Consider the following 22,495-nt stretch of genomic DNA (forward strand, 5'->3'; position numbering starts at 1 on the left):
AATAGAAGACTGGACAAACATTGTTTGGTCTGATGAATCTCAATTTCTGCTGCGACATTCGGATGGTAAGGTCAGAATTTGGTGTCAACAACATGAAAGCATGGATCCATCCCACCTTGTATCAACGGTTCAGGCTGGTGGTGGTTGTGTAATGGTGTGGGCATGTTTTCTTGGCAAACTATGGGCCGATTGGTACCAATGAGCATTGTGTCACACATTGTGACACATTGTGTTCAGGTAGGCTAAAACACACATTTTAGCCTACCTGAGTATTGTCGCTGACCATGTCCATCTCTTTATGACCACAGTGTACCCATCTTCTGATGGCTACTTCTAGCAAAATAACGCACCATCTCATAAAGCTTGAATCATCTCAGACTGGTTTCTTGAACATGACAATGAGTTCACTGTACTCAAATGGCCTCCACAGTCACCTGATCTCAATCCAATAGAGCACCTTTGGGATGTGGTGGAACGAGACATTCACATCATTGATGTGCAGCCAACAAATCTGCAGCAACTGTGTGATGCTATCATGTCAGTATGGAGCAAAACCTCTGGGGAATATTTCCAGTATCTTGTTAAATCTGTGCCACGAAGGACTAAAGCAGTTCTGAAGGCAAAAAGGGGTCTAACACGGTACAATTAAGCTGTACCTAATAAAGTGGCCGGTAAGTGTATACATGAGCAAATTAAAAGTGACATGCATTTATATATAATAACCATGTTACCATAACTATGTTATTTTTCATATTGAAATATATTCTGAAATTCTGATATACTGCATATGCTAAATAAAAGTATCATGCCTTTAAATATTATAAATGAATGCTAATTCCTTATACGGTAACTTAATTATTAGCTGATCATTGTGTATACATTGTCAGAATAAATAAATAAATAATTTGATATACATTAATTTATTCCATTTTTTATCTTACCCAATTATTACTTACATTTAATATTCAAGACTGTACTGTGTGTGTGTGTGTGTATATATATATATATATATATATATTATATTATATGAAAGTAAAGAAATTAAAGAGCAATTAGAGTTGAAATGATGACAGAATGATCATTTTGAGTGCATTATTATCTCCTCAGCTCTCCAACACTGTAAAACTGGCACATTTTCATGGAGCATAATTTTCACCTAAATTATCTTACAGTGCAGTAATTACAGGGGTAATCGACCTGCAGCGAGACACTATTATACATCATGATGCTGATGAAAGCATTCTTACAGCAACTGACAAAATTGGTGGTTCTCAACTTATAATCTTTGCATTACCAGCACAGATCTTTAACTGCCATCAAAACCATCTCTTAACTATCTGTGTGTGTGCGCGCGTGTATGTGTGTGTTTGTGTGTGTGTGTGTTTCATATATGTCAGCTTGTTGTGATTATTTCTAGCATTTACCAAATGCACTATTTAATATTTAAAGACGCAACGTGACAACTTCCAAACAAGTAAATGAATATAAATCATTTCTGGGAGATGGGTCTAAAATAGGGGAGACTCCCGGAAAAAACAAGAGTGTTGGCAGATATGGATATAACTGTACTGTATTATAACGTGATATAATAATACTGTATGTAAACACATATGTAATGAACAGCAGCCCGCACCAATTTACACTTAAATTATAAAACATTTCAGCAATAATACTTTTGAGAATGCGTCTAAGCTATAGACTTGACACTGTACTGGCTGAAAAGTTCATTTCAGGTCATTACTAGCCAAAAAAAAAAAGGGGCAAACTGCGCTTTAGTCACAGAATGGAATTTTCGCCACTAGAGGGCGCATAATCACAACAAACAAAGGTGTATTTTGAGTGTGGAATCATAGGAGTCTTTATTTCATTCTATGCTACTCCTCCAGAACTCATGTTGATGAATGAGCTAAAGTATTATCATGGTAATAAACGAAAACTTTGGAAACACTCCAAGGAAAGTAAATAGTGAGTAATTTGTCATATTTGAGCGAACTATCCCTTTAAGACAAGATATTGTAGATGATCAGGGTAAACAAACAAAAATGCTGATTATAGTTCAACAGTTGATTGATTACATTAAGAATTGCTAATTTTTTCATTCATTCATTTTCCTTAGTGCCTTATTTATCAGGGGTCACCACAGTGGAATGAACCGCCAACTATTCCAGCACATAATGCCCTTCCAGCGGCAACTCAATACTGGAACACCCATACTCTCTTGCATTCACACTCATAAACTACGGCCAAACAATTCACCTGTAGCGCATGCAAACTCCACACAGAAACGCCAACTGGTCTAGCCGAGACTCAAACCAGCAACCTTCTTACTGTTAAACTTTTAACTTCGCATCAGTCTTAAAACCATGATGTAAAAACAGAAGGGTCAAACTATAAATAGGAAAATTACTAAATATTTTCCGGTCATTTTTGAGCGAGATGCTAATGGTCTAGTTCAGAAGTGTCCAAACTCGGTCCTGGACAGTTTAGCTCCAGCTCTAATCAAACACACCTGAAGCAGCTAATCAAGCTCATACTACAGTAGATATACTAGAATCTTCCTGGCAGGTGTGTTGAAGCAAGTTGAAGCTAAATTCAGCAGGACACCGGCCCTCCAGGTTCGAGTTCAGACACGCCTGATCTAGTATGAAGCAGAGTAAAGCTCTCAAAGTGAAACGAGAATGCTGGAGCTTGACGTGGCACAAAAACAGCAGAGCTTTTATTATGCCACAGTCCACAACTTCCAGTTCTTCAGCTTGTAATCACGTGGAGAAAAATGAGCACTATTTTATCAGACTTAATACGTTTTAGGCTTCTTTTTTAACGCTGCTCTGTGCAGTCTAACAAAACACACAACATATTAACGCAACTTTGTTATTTTCCTGTTTTTTTTTTTGTTTTTTTTTTACCAAAACTAGAAATCAAGGTTGCGTGACGTTACCCCTGTTGAAAAATCCAGATTAAACCAGCCTAAGATGGCCGGCTGGTTCTAGCTGGTCGACCAGCCTGGGGTCTAGAGAGGTTTTGGTCACTTCCAGGCTGGTTTCCAGCCATTAACAGCCTGGTTTAGCTGGACAGGCTGGGAAATGACCAGCTAAAACCAGCTTGACCAGCCTAGCCAGCCAAAACCAGCTATGTCCCGCTTAAACCAGGATGGTCAAGCTGGGTTTAGATGGTTTTATCTGGTCACTTTCCAGCCTGACCAGCTAAGACCAGGCTGGAAATGGCTGGAAACCAGTGGCCAAAACCCCTCTAAAACCAGGCTGGTCGGCCAGCTAAAACCAGCCAACCATCCTAAGCTGGATTTTTCAGCAGGGATTAGCAAAAACACACACCAAAATATTCGCCTCACTAACTAAAACTGCTTTTTTTTAGATTTGAACATTCTTCAAAATGTTCGGGATACTCCAAGTAAAGCAAATACCATCAGCAAAATACCCTCTTCTAGTAGTTTTTGGATATTTTAGTGTAAACAAATCTGACATATTGTGCCTTTAAGTGGCGTAAAAACACTTAGTCCACCGGCACTGGCTTTCTCTGAAGGAGTTTTACAAAGGGCAAGATTAGCCGCTCTTCACGGATTGACAGCTGTCCTTTCATCTCTCCGTCTGCGCTGTTTTCTCCTGGATGTGGACAGATGGATGTGGAGAAGTTAAAAGGCTGCTGGGAGGCGCAGGAACAAGTGCAGGCTGTTCCAGGTGAGCGGAGAGGTCGCGTGCCGTGACCTCAGGGAAAGAGAGACAGCGTTTCCTCCCTGAATCACTGTCACTGCTTTCATGACCTCTAATTATCCCTCCATTAGCAGGAGAGATTCCTATCTGAGCCTTCCTCCACTCATCATCGCTCCTAGTGTGGACGTCTGACAAGGTCAGAGCTCTGATCTGAGGCATTACAGTCTCACTACTGCTTCCAAAATTACACAACGCAAATAAGAGAATAATCCAGGTAGTAATAATCAAGTTAAAGGGATAGTTCACCCAAATTTCAGTTTACTTTCAATTTTGTTGAATGTTGGAAACCTGTAACCATTGACTTCTATATTGTTTGTTTGTTTTTTTTGTACCATGGACGTCAATGGTTACCGGTTTTCAGCTTTCTTCAAAATATCTCTAATTATCCCTCCATTAGCAGGGGAGATTTCTATCTGAGCCTTCCTCCTCCCATTATTTGGTCCTCATGTGGATGTTTGATGAGGTTAGAGCTCTGATTGGAGGCATTAGAGTCCACCACTGCTTCCAAAATTAGACAAAGAAACTAAATGCAAAAAATGGTAACGCAAATAGAGGAACAATCCAGGTAATAATCAGGTTAATCAAAATAAAGGTATAGTTCACCCCAAAATAAAACATATTCATACTTTTTTTTTAATACTTTTAATTCTGTTGAACACAAAAGAAGTTATTTTGAAGAATGTTGGAAACCTGTTACCATTGACTTCTATATTATTTAGCCTTTTTTTAGTTCTATGGAAGTCAATGGTTACAGGTTTTCAGCTTTCTTCAAAATATCACTAATTAGCAGGAGAGATTCCTTTCTGAGCCTTCCTCCTCCCTTCATTCGCTCCAAGTGTGGATGTTTGACGAGGTTATAGCTCTGATTGGAGGCATTGCAGTCCACTACTGCTTTTAAACGTACACTAATCGCAACGCAAAGCAAAAAAATTTTAAAATAAAGAAATAAATTTGCAATGCAAACAGGGGAAAAACTCAGAACTATAAGAAGCAATCATCAGGTTAATCAAAAGAAAGGGGTAGTTCACCTAAAAATGAAAATTGTTTCATTGTTTACTCATAATTACTTTTTAAACTTTTAATTCTGTTCAACACAAAAAAAGATACTTTGAAGAATGTTGGAAAACTGGAAGCATTGACTTCCTTTTTTGTATGATGGAAGTCAATGATTACAGGTTTTCAGCATTCTTCAAAATATCTTCTTTTGTGTTTAATAGAAGAAAGCAATTCTTAAAGGAACTTGAGGGTCGAAATCTTTCATTTTTGGGGGAACTATCTCTTTAAGACAAGACACTGCACATGATTAGGGTAAAATAATAGCTAATTGTTATCATCATAGTTCAACAGTTGATTGATAACTTCAAGAATTGCTCATTTTTTTGCATTAGAATTATATAATTGTATACACTGGACAATACGGCCTAGAAAACCGCAAATTTTCATGTTGTGTTGGTAAATCAAAAAAAATATATAGAAAACTCAAACTTTAAATTGGAAAATGACCACAATTTCATTGAAATAAAATTTCATGTTTGAGCGAGATGCTAATAGTCTAATCCGATTCAATGATCTATGCTAAGCTAAGCTAAAAGTGCTCCCGCCAGACCCAGAAAATTAAAAATGGTAAAACACAACTGTTAAATCTAGGACAGTTGTAAAATGAGCCTATTTCCAAAAAAAAAAAAAATTAGTGTTTCTTTAAGAACGACCTTACTTTCTGTCAACTTTACATTTAATTAACAGGTAAAGTATTACAGCTCAGATAAATGTTTTGTGTCTAATTGTTTAGTTTTGATGGCTTTATTCTGTGAGAACAACCGGCTGGATGTACATTATCCTATACTTATGCAAAGTCATTATTTATTCAAATATGTATAACTTCTATACATTTCATTGAAGAACAAACAAATAATTGTGATAAAACAGCCATTAAAATACGTTGTGTGGTTAAATTTTACAGAATTGGTAGAACTGGTAAGTCTCACACTTAATAATGATTTTTGATCCTAACTCTGAGTAGTGCTGCAAAATTAATAACATGAAAACAGCATATTTAATTGTTTATCCTTGGCATGTGACGGCTTTGAACGCTCGGACTTTGAAGTGTTGTTGCCTACTGCACACAAAGATCTGAAAATACACCATCACTGGCGTCTTTTAGTCTTTGGGTGTCTGTCAGACTGCCTGATTTATGAAGAGGCCAGCAAAAAAATAGATTACCACTGTATATCTGCAACTTACTATTAATTGTGTACATATCGTATGTGCATACATACTATAATTACAAATATAAACAATTACTATAATACAATAAAGATACAATATTTCTAATATCACAAATATATTAAGGTTAAATCTATTTATTATATAGATATAGTGTATTTAAAACTTTTAAATTAAACATTTATATAATTACAAAAATATTACAGTTCTATTCCACCCCATAAATAAAAGAAACCATATCAAAACCTCTTTTATCTCTGTGTTTATCTGAAAATAGCTGCAAATCAGACTCAATCAGCAGCCATACATTATATTTGTAAACAATAACTAATAAATATAACATGCATACACCGATAATCAAAGAAAGCAAACATTTATCATATTTTTATCATTACAGAATGAAATATGACCCACGCATGTCCTGACAGGTGTGCTGAGACTAACACACGCATCATGTAAGTCACTACTTTAAATAAATAAAAAAAACATTAAAAGCTTATATTTTCTATCAAACTTCAAAGCAGCCAATGCGTTTTGATGTATTATGAGGGCCTGTGCAATGCAGCTCCAGTGAACCCAGAGGCGGCTCATGTTAGAGATCACAGTAATATTATCCAAACTGAAAGACGGCGAAGAAGACACAGAAGGAGGAAAACAAGTAGCAGAATAGATTATTTCAACCCAGTATAAACCATATATAAAATAGATCACACTATATAAGCACTTATATATGCACATTATTACATTTTAGGTGCATATTTGACCCAAAATGCTCGCAGTTTTGAGCCCTGCATGCTCCTTTTCCATAAAATTTCTCAAAATGTTGGCCTTTTTGTAAACACATCATGAAATGCTGAAGATATCAAAAATATTTAAGAGCAATAAACTCAATTTTAATGCAGCAGAGCGGTCCTCAGTGTGTTTTGAAGATTTGTTATGCCTTTTCCTTTCTTTTATTTATTAATGTTAAAGGAAATTTCAATCAAAAATGAAGATTTACTCACTATTTACTTACACTCAGGTGGTTTCTAAACCTTTATGAGTTCCATTATTCTCAAAATGTTACTAATTTCAAACATTTATGAGTTTCTTTCTTTTGATAAACACAAAATAAGATATTTTGAAGAATGCTGCAAATAACCGTGCTTGTCTAGGACAAAAAAAAAGCTAATTTTCATTTTGCGTCTGTCTTGAAATATGATGTAAATAATAAAAAATTCTATATATATATATATATATATATATATATATATATATATATATATATATATATATATATATATATATATATAGAACAGTCAAACTTTAAATTAGAAAATTATCGAAATTAACGAGATGCTAATGGTCTAATCCGATTCAATGATCTATGCTAAGCTAAGATAAAAGCGCTCCCGCTGGAGCCAGAGATTGGATAAATAAGATTAAAAATAGTTAAACTCAGGCGGCTAATAATTTCAAACATTTATAAGTTGCTTTCTTCTGATGAACACAAAAGAAGATACTTTGAAGAATGTTGCAAACAACTGTGTTTGTCTAAGGCAAATAGCATTTTAAGGGATAAACCCACCCTGGCCATAGTCTCCTCAAGCTCATGCCATCAGGCAGGCGGTACCGAAGCCTGAGGAGCAAATCAGTGCAGTTGTGTAATCCTGTCATCATAAGACTTTTGAATAAGACCATATTTTAAATACAATTGATAGCTTGTATGTAATAATAAATGTATAAACAGTTAAACTAGCACAAATTGTCAACATAACTATTATAACAAACTGTGTAATAGTTATTTAAGTATTCCCTTTTTTTTAAAGGGGTGGTCCAGAGTGTATTTTTAAGGCTTGGTTGTGTTTATGGGGTGCAAAGCCATGTGTGCCCATGCTTCATTTGTAGAAAATCATGTTGTTTTTTTGTCAGATATCTTACATTGATTAAATACAGCTACTCTGCTAACATGAAAACAACTGTCATATTACTTAGTTCCTCTGAAGACCCACCTGAAAAAGGCTCTGATTGGTCAGCTAACATAATGTGCTGTGATTCCCAGATCAGCTCCACATCACCAGGAAGTGTCTCTGTTATAACATTACAGTGCCTATGGCCACGCCCCTTTGCTGCACAGGGTGTATGTACATAACCTGAAGAATTTATGACATCATTAACCTGGACCTATTTTTTAGTAGTCCCCAAACTTCGTTTGCTGTAGGCTTTGCTAAGCTAACTCTGTAAAAGCCAATGTCTCCTTTTGCATTGAACTTTAAACGTATTACATTCAGAGATGTTGTTTATGTTCACACAGCTACATTACACATTAACTAAAGTTTAAAATATGATATTATAGTGGACCAGCCCTTTGAATTGGGTTACATTTATATATATATATATATATATATATATATATATATATATATATATATATATATATATATATATATATATATATATATATATATATATATATATATATATATAAATAAAACTATATTTTTATATATTTTTAAAATTACAAAAAGCTTGTTTATCAGGTTTGTTGGGTTTTTACAGTGTTTGTTGTTATTGTTGGGTCCAATGTAACGTAATTTCTTGGGAGAAAGTAAATAGTCAGTAATTATTTATTTTTGGGTGAACTATCCCTTTAAGACAAGATACTGCAGATGATTAGGGCAAACAAAAATAGCAAATATTATCATCATACTTCTCCAGTTGATAAATAGCATCAAGAAATGCTAATTTTTTCACTAGGAGGCCTAGGAGTATAGTTCCTAGACACATCGGCCTAGAAAATAGCAACTTTTCATGTTGCGTCAGTCTTAAAGCAATGTAAATCAAACAAATATAGAAAAGTCAAAGTTAAATCAGAAAACCAACAAAATTTCATCCAAAATAAATGTACATTTTTGAGCGAGATGCTAATGGTCTAATCCGATTAATTAATTACGATTAACATAATTGTGTTCAGCATTATAATTTATTGCAATGCTTTGAATGACAAAAATAAAGGAAACTGAACTGAAACCTGTGTTGACTTCCACAGTACTATGGACGGTTATAGGTTTCCAAATATCTTTAAAGTATTTTCTGTTGTGTTTATCAGAAGAAAGCAACTCATAAATGTTTGGGATTTTTGAGTGAACTATCCCTTAGCCACAATACATTGTAAAGTGCGCTATAGAAATGAAGATGAACTGAAAATATGTTTCACAACATTACATGAAGGGCTCAGTGGTTAGCACAATCCCCTCACAGCAAGAAGGTTGTTGGTTCGAGCCCTGGCTGAGTCAGTTGGCATTTCTGTGTTGAGTTTGTTGAGTTTCCCCCACAGTCCAAGGACATGCCCTATAGGTGAATTGAATAAGCTAAATTGGCCGTAGTGTGTATGTGTGTGTGTGAAATAGTGTGTATGGGTGTTTCCCAGTGTTGGGTTTGCGGCTGGAAGGGCATCTGCTGCGTAAAACATATGCTGGATAAGTTGGCGATTCATTCTGCTGCGGCGACCACTGATTACTAAAGGGACTAAGCCGAAAAGAAAATGAATGACCATTAAATGTCCCCCTCGCACACCTATCACACCTTCGGTCTCACCACAGAAACCAGACTGGTTACACTCATACCCCAAATTACACTGTCTTGAGCTTCTTTCTTTGTGTAATTACCGGTAATCTGCCTGTAAATGAAATTATAGTGGGCAAATGAAACCACTTTGCGGACAGCTTAAGTATAGGAAACCTGGCCTCCCTTCTCCGTGACGTAAGCCTGGACTCTGTAAGATCCAAGTGTCGCTCTAAAAACAGAAGCTATCCGTAATAAAGGACTACAGTATTTATGACTCTCCGCCCATAGGCCAGTCTGATACCTTTAAATTGTTCCGTGCCACTCGTAAAAATACAGCTTCAGCGCTTTGTGAAGCCACATCAACTACATCAAAACCTGTAAATAGCTTGTACAGCGCATACACACGAGATTAGACGGCGAACAAAGTCCAAAAGAGGCGTCAAGAGGACAATGAGGAGAATTTACCTGGGGAATTTACCTCCAGTAGCCGCTGGAGGTCGCTGATGCTGTTGATTTCGCTGTGGGACAGTCTGTCGATGAACTCCTGAGGGATGGGAAACTCCTTCTGGAGACGCACAAAAATAAATCTTTTTGAATTTTGGACGACAAATAAAGTTATTTATACATGATATATTGACAAACGCGCATCAGTTACAAGAAGTACACTCCTTAAAGTTGATAAATCATCCGGAATAACTGTTTATTTATCACATGTATGCATGCATTTCAACAATAATACAACACATCATGCGATATTAAGTATATTTAAGTACATAAGCAGCTAAAATAAGGTTTTCCTCAGATTTCAATAAGCAAAATAACTTATCTAAATTAGGCTACTCCTCATTAAAATGATGCGCAGTGCCATTTGACGAAAACAGCTCAAGTACATCACATCAGAGTCTCCTCTGTTTGTATGTTTCTATGATATTTTGAAGTTTTGACAGAAGAGGGCGATCTTCAATAGTCAACCCCCTTCCCATGATTTTGTACAGTAAAAACAGCAGGGACATTAGTAGAAATAGATATTGTACACGAGGCCAGTAAGTGACCATGAGTGAAGCTTGGAAAATGGCATTTCATAATCTATCTATCTATCTATCTATCTATCTATCTATCTATCTATCTATCTATCTATCTATCTGCATAAATAAATATAAAATGAAACGGACCACTTCGTCAGGTAGCCTAATAAATGCATAAATATGTAAATGCTGTCGCAAAATATTTCAGATATCTATATTTTTATGACATGTTCACACGCAAACACAGCTGAACTGATATCATAAACTATGGATCTTACATGCACTTGGGATCATAGCATGCAAAGATCGTTTATTATATACCATAATGCGAATACACCTCATAAATGTACACATTGAGGGAACTGAACCGATTTATAGCTTTATGATGAAATATGAGGTTGATTATATAAACTCGGCGACCTGATTTGGTGTGACAAGACAATCCAGAACATGTTGGATGTAACAAGTGCTTCTTTCTCATTTCTGTGAGCTCTTTACCTCAGCAGCTGCCAGCAGAAGGTGCGAGGTGAGGAGCAGAAAGCAGCAGAATAGGGTTCTCATCTCCTTCCAATGTCAATTTCCCACCCAGCAAGAAAGATGAAGACTGTAGGAGCTTTGGATCCGCTCCTGAGCTCAGAGAGTCCAGAACCATACCTTGAAGATATCTCTCTATAAATGACCCGATGCACCAGCTCAAGTCTAAAGAGGAAAAAAAAAATCCGAGCTGGAGCTCCAGGTGTTGGTCCAAATGCTGGAGAAGAAGAAAAAGATCTCAAAAGTTGCAAAAGGTCGTCATGGCTGTCCAACAATCCGAATAGTTAAAGCCTTTTGCATTGCCTATGCCAATTAATGAAGAATAAAACTCTTTGGGAAACTTCAGAAGAGTTTAGAAGTGAGTCCATGCACCTCATGTGGAGCTCAGCACCGGCTCTTCCAAAAGTGGCTCGTCATGCGGTGAAAGTACAATCCTAGCAGGTTAGTATCCATGAATAAAGCAAGGAGGGGAAGAGCTCAGAGCTGGTCTTGTTGTCAGGAGCTCGTGCACTGAATGCTGTCTCATGCGCGTCTGATCTGCGGAATATATGCGCCTCCCCTCGCGCTCCGGTAATCACCGATGAGCGCTCGAGGAGGCGGTTGGCTGGAGCTGCATGTCAGATTTAACCCTTCAACCCCTTATTGAGGCGCTCCGATCTTACATCTGAGCCTAGTTTACAATGTGACAGCTGAAACGGGTCATCTTAGTAATCATGCCAGAGTATGCAAACTTTCACCAATCTACATGGCCTCGAATTATTTCATATTGCTTTCTTTACGCTGTCTTCAACGGAAAAGTAGACTAGCAAACAATTTCTGCACTCTAAATGTGAAGAAACCTCATGTTAGGAAATTTATTTACAGCAGCTTATCTAATAGAGTGCAGTGATTTACATTTGATTTTATTGCACTGTTCTTTGATTTGTTAAAACACGTTACACTTGTTAAAAATAGTACATGTATATATATTATGAAGAATTAATTTAATTAATTGGGCGCATTTAAAGTCCACATGAAATCAAAATGTGCAATATCTATTTTGCTAGCGCACCTTCCCAGGTAGCTAGAGCAAAAATTCTGGCCCAGATTTGGCATAAAGCTGGCACAGCAGGCATTCGTCCATCCAGTGTTCTGACGATCTGTGCTACCTCCTCAGAATGTGCTACCGGTAGCTCAATCTGTCATGTTTCATCTACCAAAACAGGGTTAGCACATCCGTTCAGCTTTTAATGTCTATCAGGATGAACTACCACATTAAATAAAGATGTAAAAACAGGGGTAGCACATAGTCATCTTCAAATGTCTATCGAAATTAACTACTGGACAATTTAGAAAAAGGCGTAGCAGCTTCAAATGTCTATCAAAGTGAACTACAACCTTATTTTTTGTTTCATTATTTTTATATTTAATTTGTTTATTAGAGTGGTCATTCATTCCGATTGACATTTGAAGCTGAAAAAATGCGCTATACCCTGTTTTTACACCCTTTTTTTAGATGAACTATGACAGATTGAGCTACCAGTAGCACATTCTGAGGAGGTAGCACAGGTTGTCAGAACACCGGCACTGGCATTCAGCATGTGGGCCAAACATGGTTCAGTTTTGGCAGAGGTAGCAATGTCTGTAAGGTGGCACACAAGACTTGGCATATATATCAATAGTATTTGGCCCAGATGTTACAAATTTATAGGTTGGCCACGTAAGTGTGTGTGTGGACTATCTTGACCCTCTTTTACAATTCTTTTCATCAGCATGGACCTTTTGAGCTAGACTTTAATGTAGGGATGAAGGAGATGGTAAGAGAACAGTGTACAGCAGGGGTGTCCGAACTCGGTCCTGGAGGGCCAGTCTCCTCCAGATTTTAACTTCAACTTGCTTCAACACACCTGCAAGATGTTTCTAGAAAGCCTAGTAAGAGCTTGATTAGCTAGCCCAGGTGTGTCTGATTGGGGTTGGTACTACACTTTGCAGGACACCGGCCCTCCAGGACCCAGTTTGGACATGCCAGGTGTACAGGATAAACCGTGAACAGGAAGGTACTGTAGGTTGATCAGGCATCCTAAGATGATGCCCTGAGACTCAGAGTGGGGGTACTGTCTCTGTAATATTTTGGTAGCGTGATTGGACCCCTGATTCAACCTAGGAGTGAAGAGAGGATTATAGGATTGTTAATGGGAAGCGAGGAAATTGAGTGAGGGAGGAAGGGTTCGAGAAGCGAGAAGAACAGTGTCCAGTAGGAGATTGGTTAAGGAGACAAGAGAGGCTTGGTTCTGCTGCCAAACCTTTGTTAACAAGTTAACTTCATTTAAATAATTTTTTAGGTTAGGAAACATTTGAACCAATTGGGTTGCTTTGAGAAAAAGCACAGCCATAAAGCGAAATGCTTGATGGATTCAGTGGTCAAATTCCAGTTCAGGCCCAGTTATGTGCTATTAACTTAGCTGAGACTTGGCCCAGATATGGTCCATGTTTGACCCTTGTTTGAAAGCCACTTGGCCCAATCATGTACTGTAATTCACTGCAGCAAATGAGCCAAGCAAAGGCTTATTGTGTGGGCCAGATCTAGGCCAGAGACATTTTGCTATGTGGGTTTTAAAGTGAAAAAATAATCTGCGCAAGTTAATCCACTAATTAAAAACAGTACAGGTAATCTTTAATCAAAATCAAACCATTTGCTTCTACTTTGGAAAGGAAGTACTTCTCTGATGACCTCAGTTTGACGACTTTGCCAAAAAATGCTTAATCATGACTTTCAAAGCGCTTCAGAAATAAATCCCGCCCCCCAGTGAGTGTATTATACATTGGCAATCAAAGGGTTATTGGTTCATTCCGCTGTGTTGAAATAAAGAGACAGATTAGAGTTTAATTATGAATATGAATATGAAATTATGCAAATTACTATACAATTTATGTTTAATTTCTAATTTGAATATGTCTTATATTATTATTAAATTATGCAAATTAATATACAAATTATGTCTAATTTCTAATATAAACATGTGTCTAATACGAATATGTCTAATTATGAACATGAAATTATGCAAATTACTATTCAATTTATGTCTAATTTCTAATTTGAATATGTGTCTAATATGAATATATGTCTAATCATGAATATGAAATTATGCAAATTACTATACAAATTATGTCTAATTTCTAATATAAATATGTGTCTAATACGAATATGTCTAATTATGAACATGAAAATTATGTAAATTACTATACAATTTATGTCTAATTTCTAATTTGAATATGTGTCTAATACGAATATGTCTAATTATGAACATGAAAATTATGCAAATTACTATACAATTTATGTCTAATTTCTAATTTGAATATGTGTCTAATACGAATATGTCTAATTATGAACATGAAATTATGCAAATTACTATACAATTTATGTCTAATTTCTAATTTGAATATGTGTCTAATATGAATATATGTCTAATCATGAATATGAAATTATGCAAATTACTATACAAATTATGTCTAATTTCTAATATAAATATGTGTCTAACATGAATATATGTCTAATCATGAATATAAATATGAAATTATGCAAATTACTATACAAATTGTTTAATTTCTAAAATGAATATGTGTCTAATATGAATATTTCTAATCATGAATATAAATATGAAATTATGCAAATTACTATACAAATTATGTCAAATTTCTAATATGTATATGAGTCTAATGTGGATATATGCCTAATCATGAATATGAAATTATGCAAATTACTATACAAATGATGTCTAATTTCTAATATGAATATGTGTCTAATATGAATATGTCTAATCATGAATATGAATATGAAATTACTACACAAAATATGTCTAATTTCTAATATGTATATGAGTCTAATATGAGTACATATGTCTATTTATTATTCTGAAATTATGCAAATTACTATACAATTTATGTCTAATTTTTCTTTTTTTAGGCTACATGCAGACATAAACACCTATTTTACAAGAAACGGTTTCGTAAATACTTAAGATGTTTTTTGGTGCTCTAGAACTGCCAGTTTCAGACTGTTGAATGGTATTTTTCTGTTGATTGGTTTGATTATGCATTCACAATTGTATGAACCGTTATAGGGGGGGTCAAATGTATATTTATTCATTCATTCATTTTCTTTTCGGCTTACTCCCTTTAATAATCTGGTGTCGCCACAGCGGAATGAACCGCCAACTTATCCAGCATATGTTTTACGCAGCGGATGCCCTTCCAGCTGCAACCCATCACTGGAAAAATGTATTTTTATATTATTACTTATTTATAATATTAATTATTAATATTTCAAATACAGATCAGAGAAAGCTATTTATTATTAAAGGGCTAACCCCTCCATCCATGTCCTTCAGGGGAAATCAAGCATTAATTAGGGGGGGTCAATCCCCCCCAAACCTCCCTGTAATTCGCACCATGCTGCCCCTACTCAATACTCCGTTGGAAAATATGTCATCATACTGACAAAATGATGACACAAAGGGAACCTATTATCCAAAAATCACTTTCATAAGAGGTTCAAACACAGTTGTGTGGCAACAGACTGTGATTGTAACCAGCGTCTAATGGTAAAACTGTATTAATTTAGTTTTTTATAATCACACTTGATAAAAACAGTCTGCAGAAACACTTAGATTGATGTTCTCCCCTTGTACGTGTCATCAGAGGGGGAAAGCCCAGCTCACTGGTAATGATCTCTCACTAATAAGCATAGGACGTAAGTCTTGCTATTGAATCTGCCACTATGCTGACACATGGGCATTTGTAGCTCTGCCCTCTTTTGAAAAGAGCACAATCTCTTTTGAATTTAAAGAGACAGCCACCAAAATGGCAAAATTAGGATCAACATGTTTCAATGTGTTATAAAACATTATCTGTGTGGTATTTGAAGCTGAAACTTCACATATACACTTTAGCGACATCAGAGACTTATTTTACATCTTGTTCCCTTTTAGATATAGTTCTGACATAACCAAAAAGAGAATGTTCTACTAATAACAAGAAAACTAAAATTAGGACTACCACTTAACTTCCCCGTCACTTACACTACGCTTACATTAAAAAACGCCTATGATACATTATTAAATTGTATTTTTCTCCAGAAGTCACTAGACTACTTCATATAGTCTAAAATTAAATATTTTTTTATGAACAAATGTTGAAAGTCTTCCTCTATTCTTGCATTTGTTGTGCTTTCGATGGAAATTACATGAGAAAGAAATCCAGCTGTGAGACTTACTCAACACTTTCTCAAAGAGAAGAGCAGAAGTTCTCGTACGGTGACCTGAGAACTACTGAGAAGATCTGGAGGAGGAAGAATGAACAGAGGAAATGAAACCTGAACAAAAGCAAGGAGAGGAACAGCAACTGAGGATTTCTTTGTAAAGATTAAAAAGGGGACAACTTATTGAATGAAAGGCAAGCTTTTTGTCACAATCACCAGCAATCCAGGCTTGTAGATCGCTGGGGATCACTACTCAGTAGGTACTGCATTTGAATTTAAACGTACAACACGGCCACTAGAAAAGTACATTCTATACAGTATAAATGTGAGTAGTATGAATGGATCTCGCAGATACTACATCTACATTCTCTTGTGGTGCTTCATGGGATAGTGTAGTGTCCATCCAATGCACTCTTCAGAATCTCGCCGGAAGGAGTAGGTCATCCGGGTACTTTTCGCATACTGTTTTTCAAATTCTATGAATTCGGACTTACTACTCGGCTTGCATACTGTTTTTAGCGTACTGTATAATATGAAAGTATGCGATTTCAGACGCGGCTATTTACTTTCACTCAGGGCTACAAATCGTCACCATATGGACTACAAATCCTGTCATGCACCATACACTCACACCTGTTCCGGTTTGCCGCTGATTGCTAGCACACACAGCTCATCATTCACTCACTACCTGGAGTATAAAGACAGCATGCACACACACATCCTGGCAGAGTCTTGTTTTACTGTATGTGACATTACGACAGGTTTACCTTGCCTTGCTGTGTTAGATTCTTGCTTTGTTGTATTGTTTATTCCCGTTTACTGACCACGACTGTGGATTTCCTGTATATATCTGGTTGCCCTTGTGTTGACCGATGCTTGCCTGACCATTCTCCTAATAAACTTGGATTTGGATCCTAAGATAAAAAAAAACAGTTATTAGAAAGTAGTTATTAAACCTATTATGTTTAGAAATGTGTTAAATGCAACAAAAAAAAATCTAAATTGCGGAACAAATTTCTGTCATTTATCATGATGCCACCTTAGGTTTTATGAAGGCATTTTAATAAACGTATAAGCTCTTTTATTATACCAATAACAGCAAGTATAGTCAAATAAAGAAAGTGAGAGAGAGAAACCGAGTGAGCGGTCTGGCACCTAAGAGGGATTCCCTGTTAAAAAGCCCTTTCACTGGCAGCTGAGCAGTGTGTTCCTATAAGAACATCATACCCAATAAAGACTCGCACAGAAGCTGGCATGCAGTAAATACAGTCATAAAGCTGTGGAATATGTTCCAGAAGTGGATGACTGTTTGTTTCCAGAGGCTATACAGATGAGAATCAGCGCAGTGCTGTAAGGCAGGAATGACAGAAGCCTACTGTAACTTAACAAAAAAAAAGAGAAAGAATGTGAATGTGTTTAAGGTCAGACAGTCACAGAGCCAAGGAGCAGAATATTAAAATGTGAAGGGGGAAAAAAGAGATGTTAAATTAAAAGGAGAAAGAAGTGGAAAAACAGGATACTATGAGAAGTTCATAGGAAAATAAATGGTCAATGAATGCATGGACAGGTAGATAAAGATGGATCGGCAGACAGAGAGAGAGTGTGACAGACAGGCAGACAGACAGATAGATAGATAGATAGATAGATAGATAGATAGATAGATAGATAGATAGATAGATAGATAGATAGATAGATAGATAGATAGATAGATAGATAGATAGATAGATAGATAGATAGATAGATAGATAGATAGATAGATAGATCGATCGATGGATGGATGGATGGATGGATGGATGGATGGATGGATGGATGGATGGATGGATGGATGGATGGATGGATGGATGGATGGGTGGGTGGGTGGGTGGGTGGATGGATGGATGGATGGATGGATGGATGGATGGATGGGTGGGTGGGTGGGTGGGTGGATGGATGGATGGATGGATGGATGGATGGATGGGTGGATGGGTGGATGGATGGAGGGAGATGAACGAACATACAGACGGAAGGTCAGACTGATGGACGAACAAGAGGATAGATGGACATGGACAGACAGACAGACAGACAGACAGAAAAACAAAAAGATGAATGGAGGGATGAACGGACAGACAGACAGACAGACAAACAGACAGACAGATAGACAGACAGACAGACAGACAGACTGACTGACTGACAGACAGATACATAGATATACAGAGAGACAAATAGATACATAGACAGACAGACAGACAGACAGATACAGACGACAGACAGATACAGCCAGAAAGACAAATACAGATAGACAGACAGTCAGACAAAAAGATGCATAGTCAGACAGACAGACGGACGGACGGACGGACGGACGGACGGACGGACGGACGGACGGACGGACGGACGGACGGACGGACGGACGGACGGACGGACAGACAGACAGACAGACAGACAGACAGACAGACAGACAGACAGACAGACAGACAGATAGATAGATAGATAGATAGATAGATAGATAGATAGATACACAGACAGACAGATAGATACATAGACAGACAGATACAGACGACAGACAGACAGATACAGTCAGAAAGACAGATACAGATAGACAGACAGACAGACAAATAGATACATAGACAGACAGACAGGTGAATGCAAATTGTCAGTAACTCTCTCCTCTTGTGATCTGGAAGGTGGGCAGCTCCTCCCTCTCATTTAAACACTCTGGATGCTATTTTTAGATCTGTGTTTTATTGGCATGGTCAAACCACGCAACCAGCAAACAAAACAGCAGTTAATCTCCAGACAAACTCACACGCTGAGTCTGATACGAGTGAGTCACGGCTGGAGGAAACAGCTCTCTTTCTGTCTGTTTCTCTGAATCACCAGCTCACACACACGCACACACATACACACACACACAGAGTTTATCCAGAGCTCATTAAAAGATTCTCGTCCAAAGGTATATTACGCTCCTCCAGCGAGGAATCTGACCTCTCTCTGGTGTGTAGAGCAGCGTTCGGCCAATCAGTGCGCAGCTCTCAGACATTATCACACTGGAGGAATGCATGTATGCAGAGTTATTGCCTCGGCTTTATCACCACTCAGCTATTAATGGGGGAAATCTGTCTGTATCAGGGGTTTGGGCATTTTGATTAATCTGATGTTTGAATTCTGCACGTTTTATTTGATTTTTGCTCATCTTTAAGGTTGGGGGGGGGGGGTTCCCTTGAGTGTTTATTAGAGTATAAATTAAATATCTTGTCATTAATTGAGGTTTACTGTATCTTAACACCTTTACAATCACACAGCTAAAGTCTAAGAACCTCCAGTGAAGCCGTGTGTGTGTGTTTCATGGTAATGATAGCAGTACATTGCTATAGGGGGTTTTCTGGTTGCATACTTGCTGGAGTCAGAGTCACCTCAGGTCAGTTCAGTGTAAATACATGCACTTTTGTCTGTGTGTGTGTGTGTGTGTGTGTGAGTATGTGTGTGCATGGTTTATGGTGTCCCAGGCCAAGGCCAAGTTCTGTTTATTCTGTTAAAAATATCGAATGAAACAAAAGGGTAAAATATTCATTCATTCGTTCATTTTCTTTTCGGCTTAGTCCCTTATTTATCAGCAGTCGCCACAGTGGAATGAACCACCAACTATTCCGGCATTTGTTTTATGCAGCGGATGCCCTTCCATCCGCAACCCGGTACTGGAAACACCCATACACACTCACACTCATACACTACAGCTAGGGTGCGGATTACAGGGAGGTTTGGGGTAGATTGAGGCTTGATCTCCCCTAAAGGACGTCAAAACAAGATGTACAGAAAGGTCTCTTTGAATCTGAGAAAAAGTTGAGTCTGATCTGTATTTTACATAATAATGGTAATAATTAAAATATAATATATATATATATATATATATATATATATATATATATATATATATGTATATATATATATATATATATATATATATATATATATATATATATATATATATATATTATAAATAAATATATATATATATATATATATATATATATATATATATATATATATATATATATATATATATATATATATATATATATATATATATATATATATAAAATATAATATATCTCCATTTGACCACCCCTGTAACGGTTCGTACCATTGTGTATGCACAATCATGCCAATATGCAAGAAAAAAGTCATTCAACAGTCTAAAGCTGGCAGAAAAAATTGGTGTTTGTTTCTACATAAAGCCTAATAAAAAGTCAAATTAGATGCATAGTTTGTATGGTTTGACCTAAAGTAAGGCGAAACAAGCTAATCAGGTGAGAATACACTAAATACATTGTCCACTGAATTTAGTTTGTCCAATTCAGCTATTGCGCATGTGTTTGGACTGTGAGGGAAATGCAACAGTGCTAACCACTGAGCCACCGTGCCGACCATAAAAAAATATGGTGTATAAAAAGCGGAGATATTATATCAAATATATTTATTTATTCAATCATTTTCTTTTTGACTTAGTCCCTTTGTTATTCTGGAGTCACCACAGTGGAATGAACCGCCAACTTATCTGGCATTTGTTTTAAGCAGCGGATGTCCTTCCAGTTGCAACCCTCACATTCACACACATACACTACGGCCAATTTAGTTTATTCAATTCATCTATACCACGTCTTGGACTGTGGAGCACCCGGAGGAAACCCACTATAACACAGGGAGAACATGCAAACTCAGAAATGCCAACTGACCCAGCCGAAGCTCGAACCAGCTACCTTCTTGCTGTGAGGCGACAGTGCTAACCACTGTGCCACCCTAAAATATAGTCATACTATTTATAATATAAATGGTTATAATATACCAACCATCTCCACTCTCTTTGATGAAAAAAATGTCTCTACAAGGTGCCATCAGAAGCAAATACATGCAAAATATATACTGTACTGTATTTAAATAAATTGCTAAATAAGATTGTTTTGGTCTATTCATGCAATACAACACAGTGAAATGAAATGAAATAAATTTCTTTCATCCTGGGAACAAAAATGAGAACTCAGAAGGTCCCACTTTATATTAAGTGGCCTTAACTACTTTGTACTTACATCAAAAAATAAAAACAATGTACTTACTGTGTTTATAATGTATTTGAGAACACTTGTGATGCTTTTGAGTTGGGATAGAGGTTGGGTTATGGACAGGTTTGGTGGTATGGGTAGGTTTAAGGGTGGGTTAAGGTGTAAGAGATGGTCAACAGTGTATTTACAAATGTAATTACAAAAGTTAGTTACAGATGTAATTACATACATGTATTTAATCAAGCATAAGTACACAACAAATACATGTATTTACACAATAAGTACATTGTAATAAACTATTAATTCCTGTGTAAGTAAACATTAGTTAAGGCCACTTAATATAAAGTGGGACCAAATGTATTATTTATATTCGTTTTCACAATGTTGTATTGTTTTAAACATTTTTTTTTTTTGCATTTTTTGATGTTGCATCATTTAAATTTTTGTTTATGTTTTATTTTGGTGTTGCATTTTTTTTGTTGTTGCATTATTAATTATATTGTTTAATAGCTTTTTTTATTTATTGCATTGTGTTGATTTACACCACACTGACAGGAGTTTTCTGGCTGGCTGCATACTTGCCCAAGTCAAAAGAGTCAGCTCAGGTCAGTTCAGTGTAAATACAGGGATTTGTTTTTTCATGCTTTATGGTAGGTCAGGTCAAGGTCTGATTTAAAAAAAAAAAATTAAGCTACACTCACCGGCCACTTTATTAGGTACGTCTGTTTAACTGCTGGTTAACGCAAATTTTCAATCAGCCAATCACATGGCAGCAACTCAATGCATTTAGGCATGAAGACATGGTCAAGATGATCTGCTGCAGTTCAAACCGAGCATCAGAATGGGGAAGAAAGGTGATTTAAGTGACTTTGAACGTGGTTGTTGGTGACAGGCTGGTCTGAGTATTTCAGAAACTGCTGATCTACTGGGATTTTCACGCAAAACCATCACTAGGGTTTGCTGAGAATGGTCCGAAAAAGAGAAAATATCCAGTGAGCGCCAGTTCTGTGGGTGCAAATGCCTTGTTGATGCCAGAGATCAGAGGAGAATGGCCAGACTGGTTCCAGCAGATAGAAGGGCAACAGTAATTCAAATAAGCACTCGTTACAACCAAGGTATGCAGAAGAGCATCTCTGAACACACAACACGTCCAACCTTGAGGCGGATGAG

General features: G+C 36.7%; 1 protein-coding gene across 3 annotated transcripts in view; it reads right to left on the minus strand.

The window, feature by feature from the left end:
* The window catches only part of pdgfab (platelet-derived growth factor alpha polypeptide b), a 679,118-nt gene extending 667,541 nt beyond the window's left edge, over nucleotides 1-11,577 (minus strand). For 2 of the 3 annotated variants that reach the window (XR_015480056.1, XM_087243351.1), the window contains exons 1-2: nucleotides 11,021-11,575; nucleotides 9,963-10,062 (exon numbers count right to left, since the gene is read on the minus strand). Coding sequence is in view for 2 of the 3 variants with exons in the window: in XM_087243351.1 (XP_087099477.1) it covers nucleotides 9,963-10,062; nucleotides 11,021-11,083 (163 nt within the window). In the remaining variant the exon portion in view is untranslated. 3 annotated transcript variants of the gene reach the window in all.
* Between the last annotated feature and the right edge of the window lie 10,918 nt (nucleotides 11,578-22,495).

This window comes from Danio rerio, chromosome 3, assembly GCF_052040795.2.
Source record: "Danio rerio strain M-AB ecotype USA chromosome 3, GRCz13ab, whole genome shotgun sequence".
NCBI classification, from domain to species: Eukaryota; Metazoa; Chordata; class Actinopteri; order Cypriniformes; family Danionidae; genus Danio; species Danio rerio.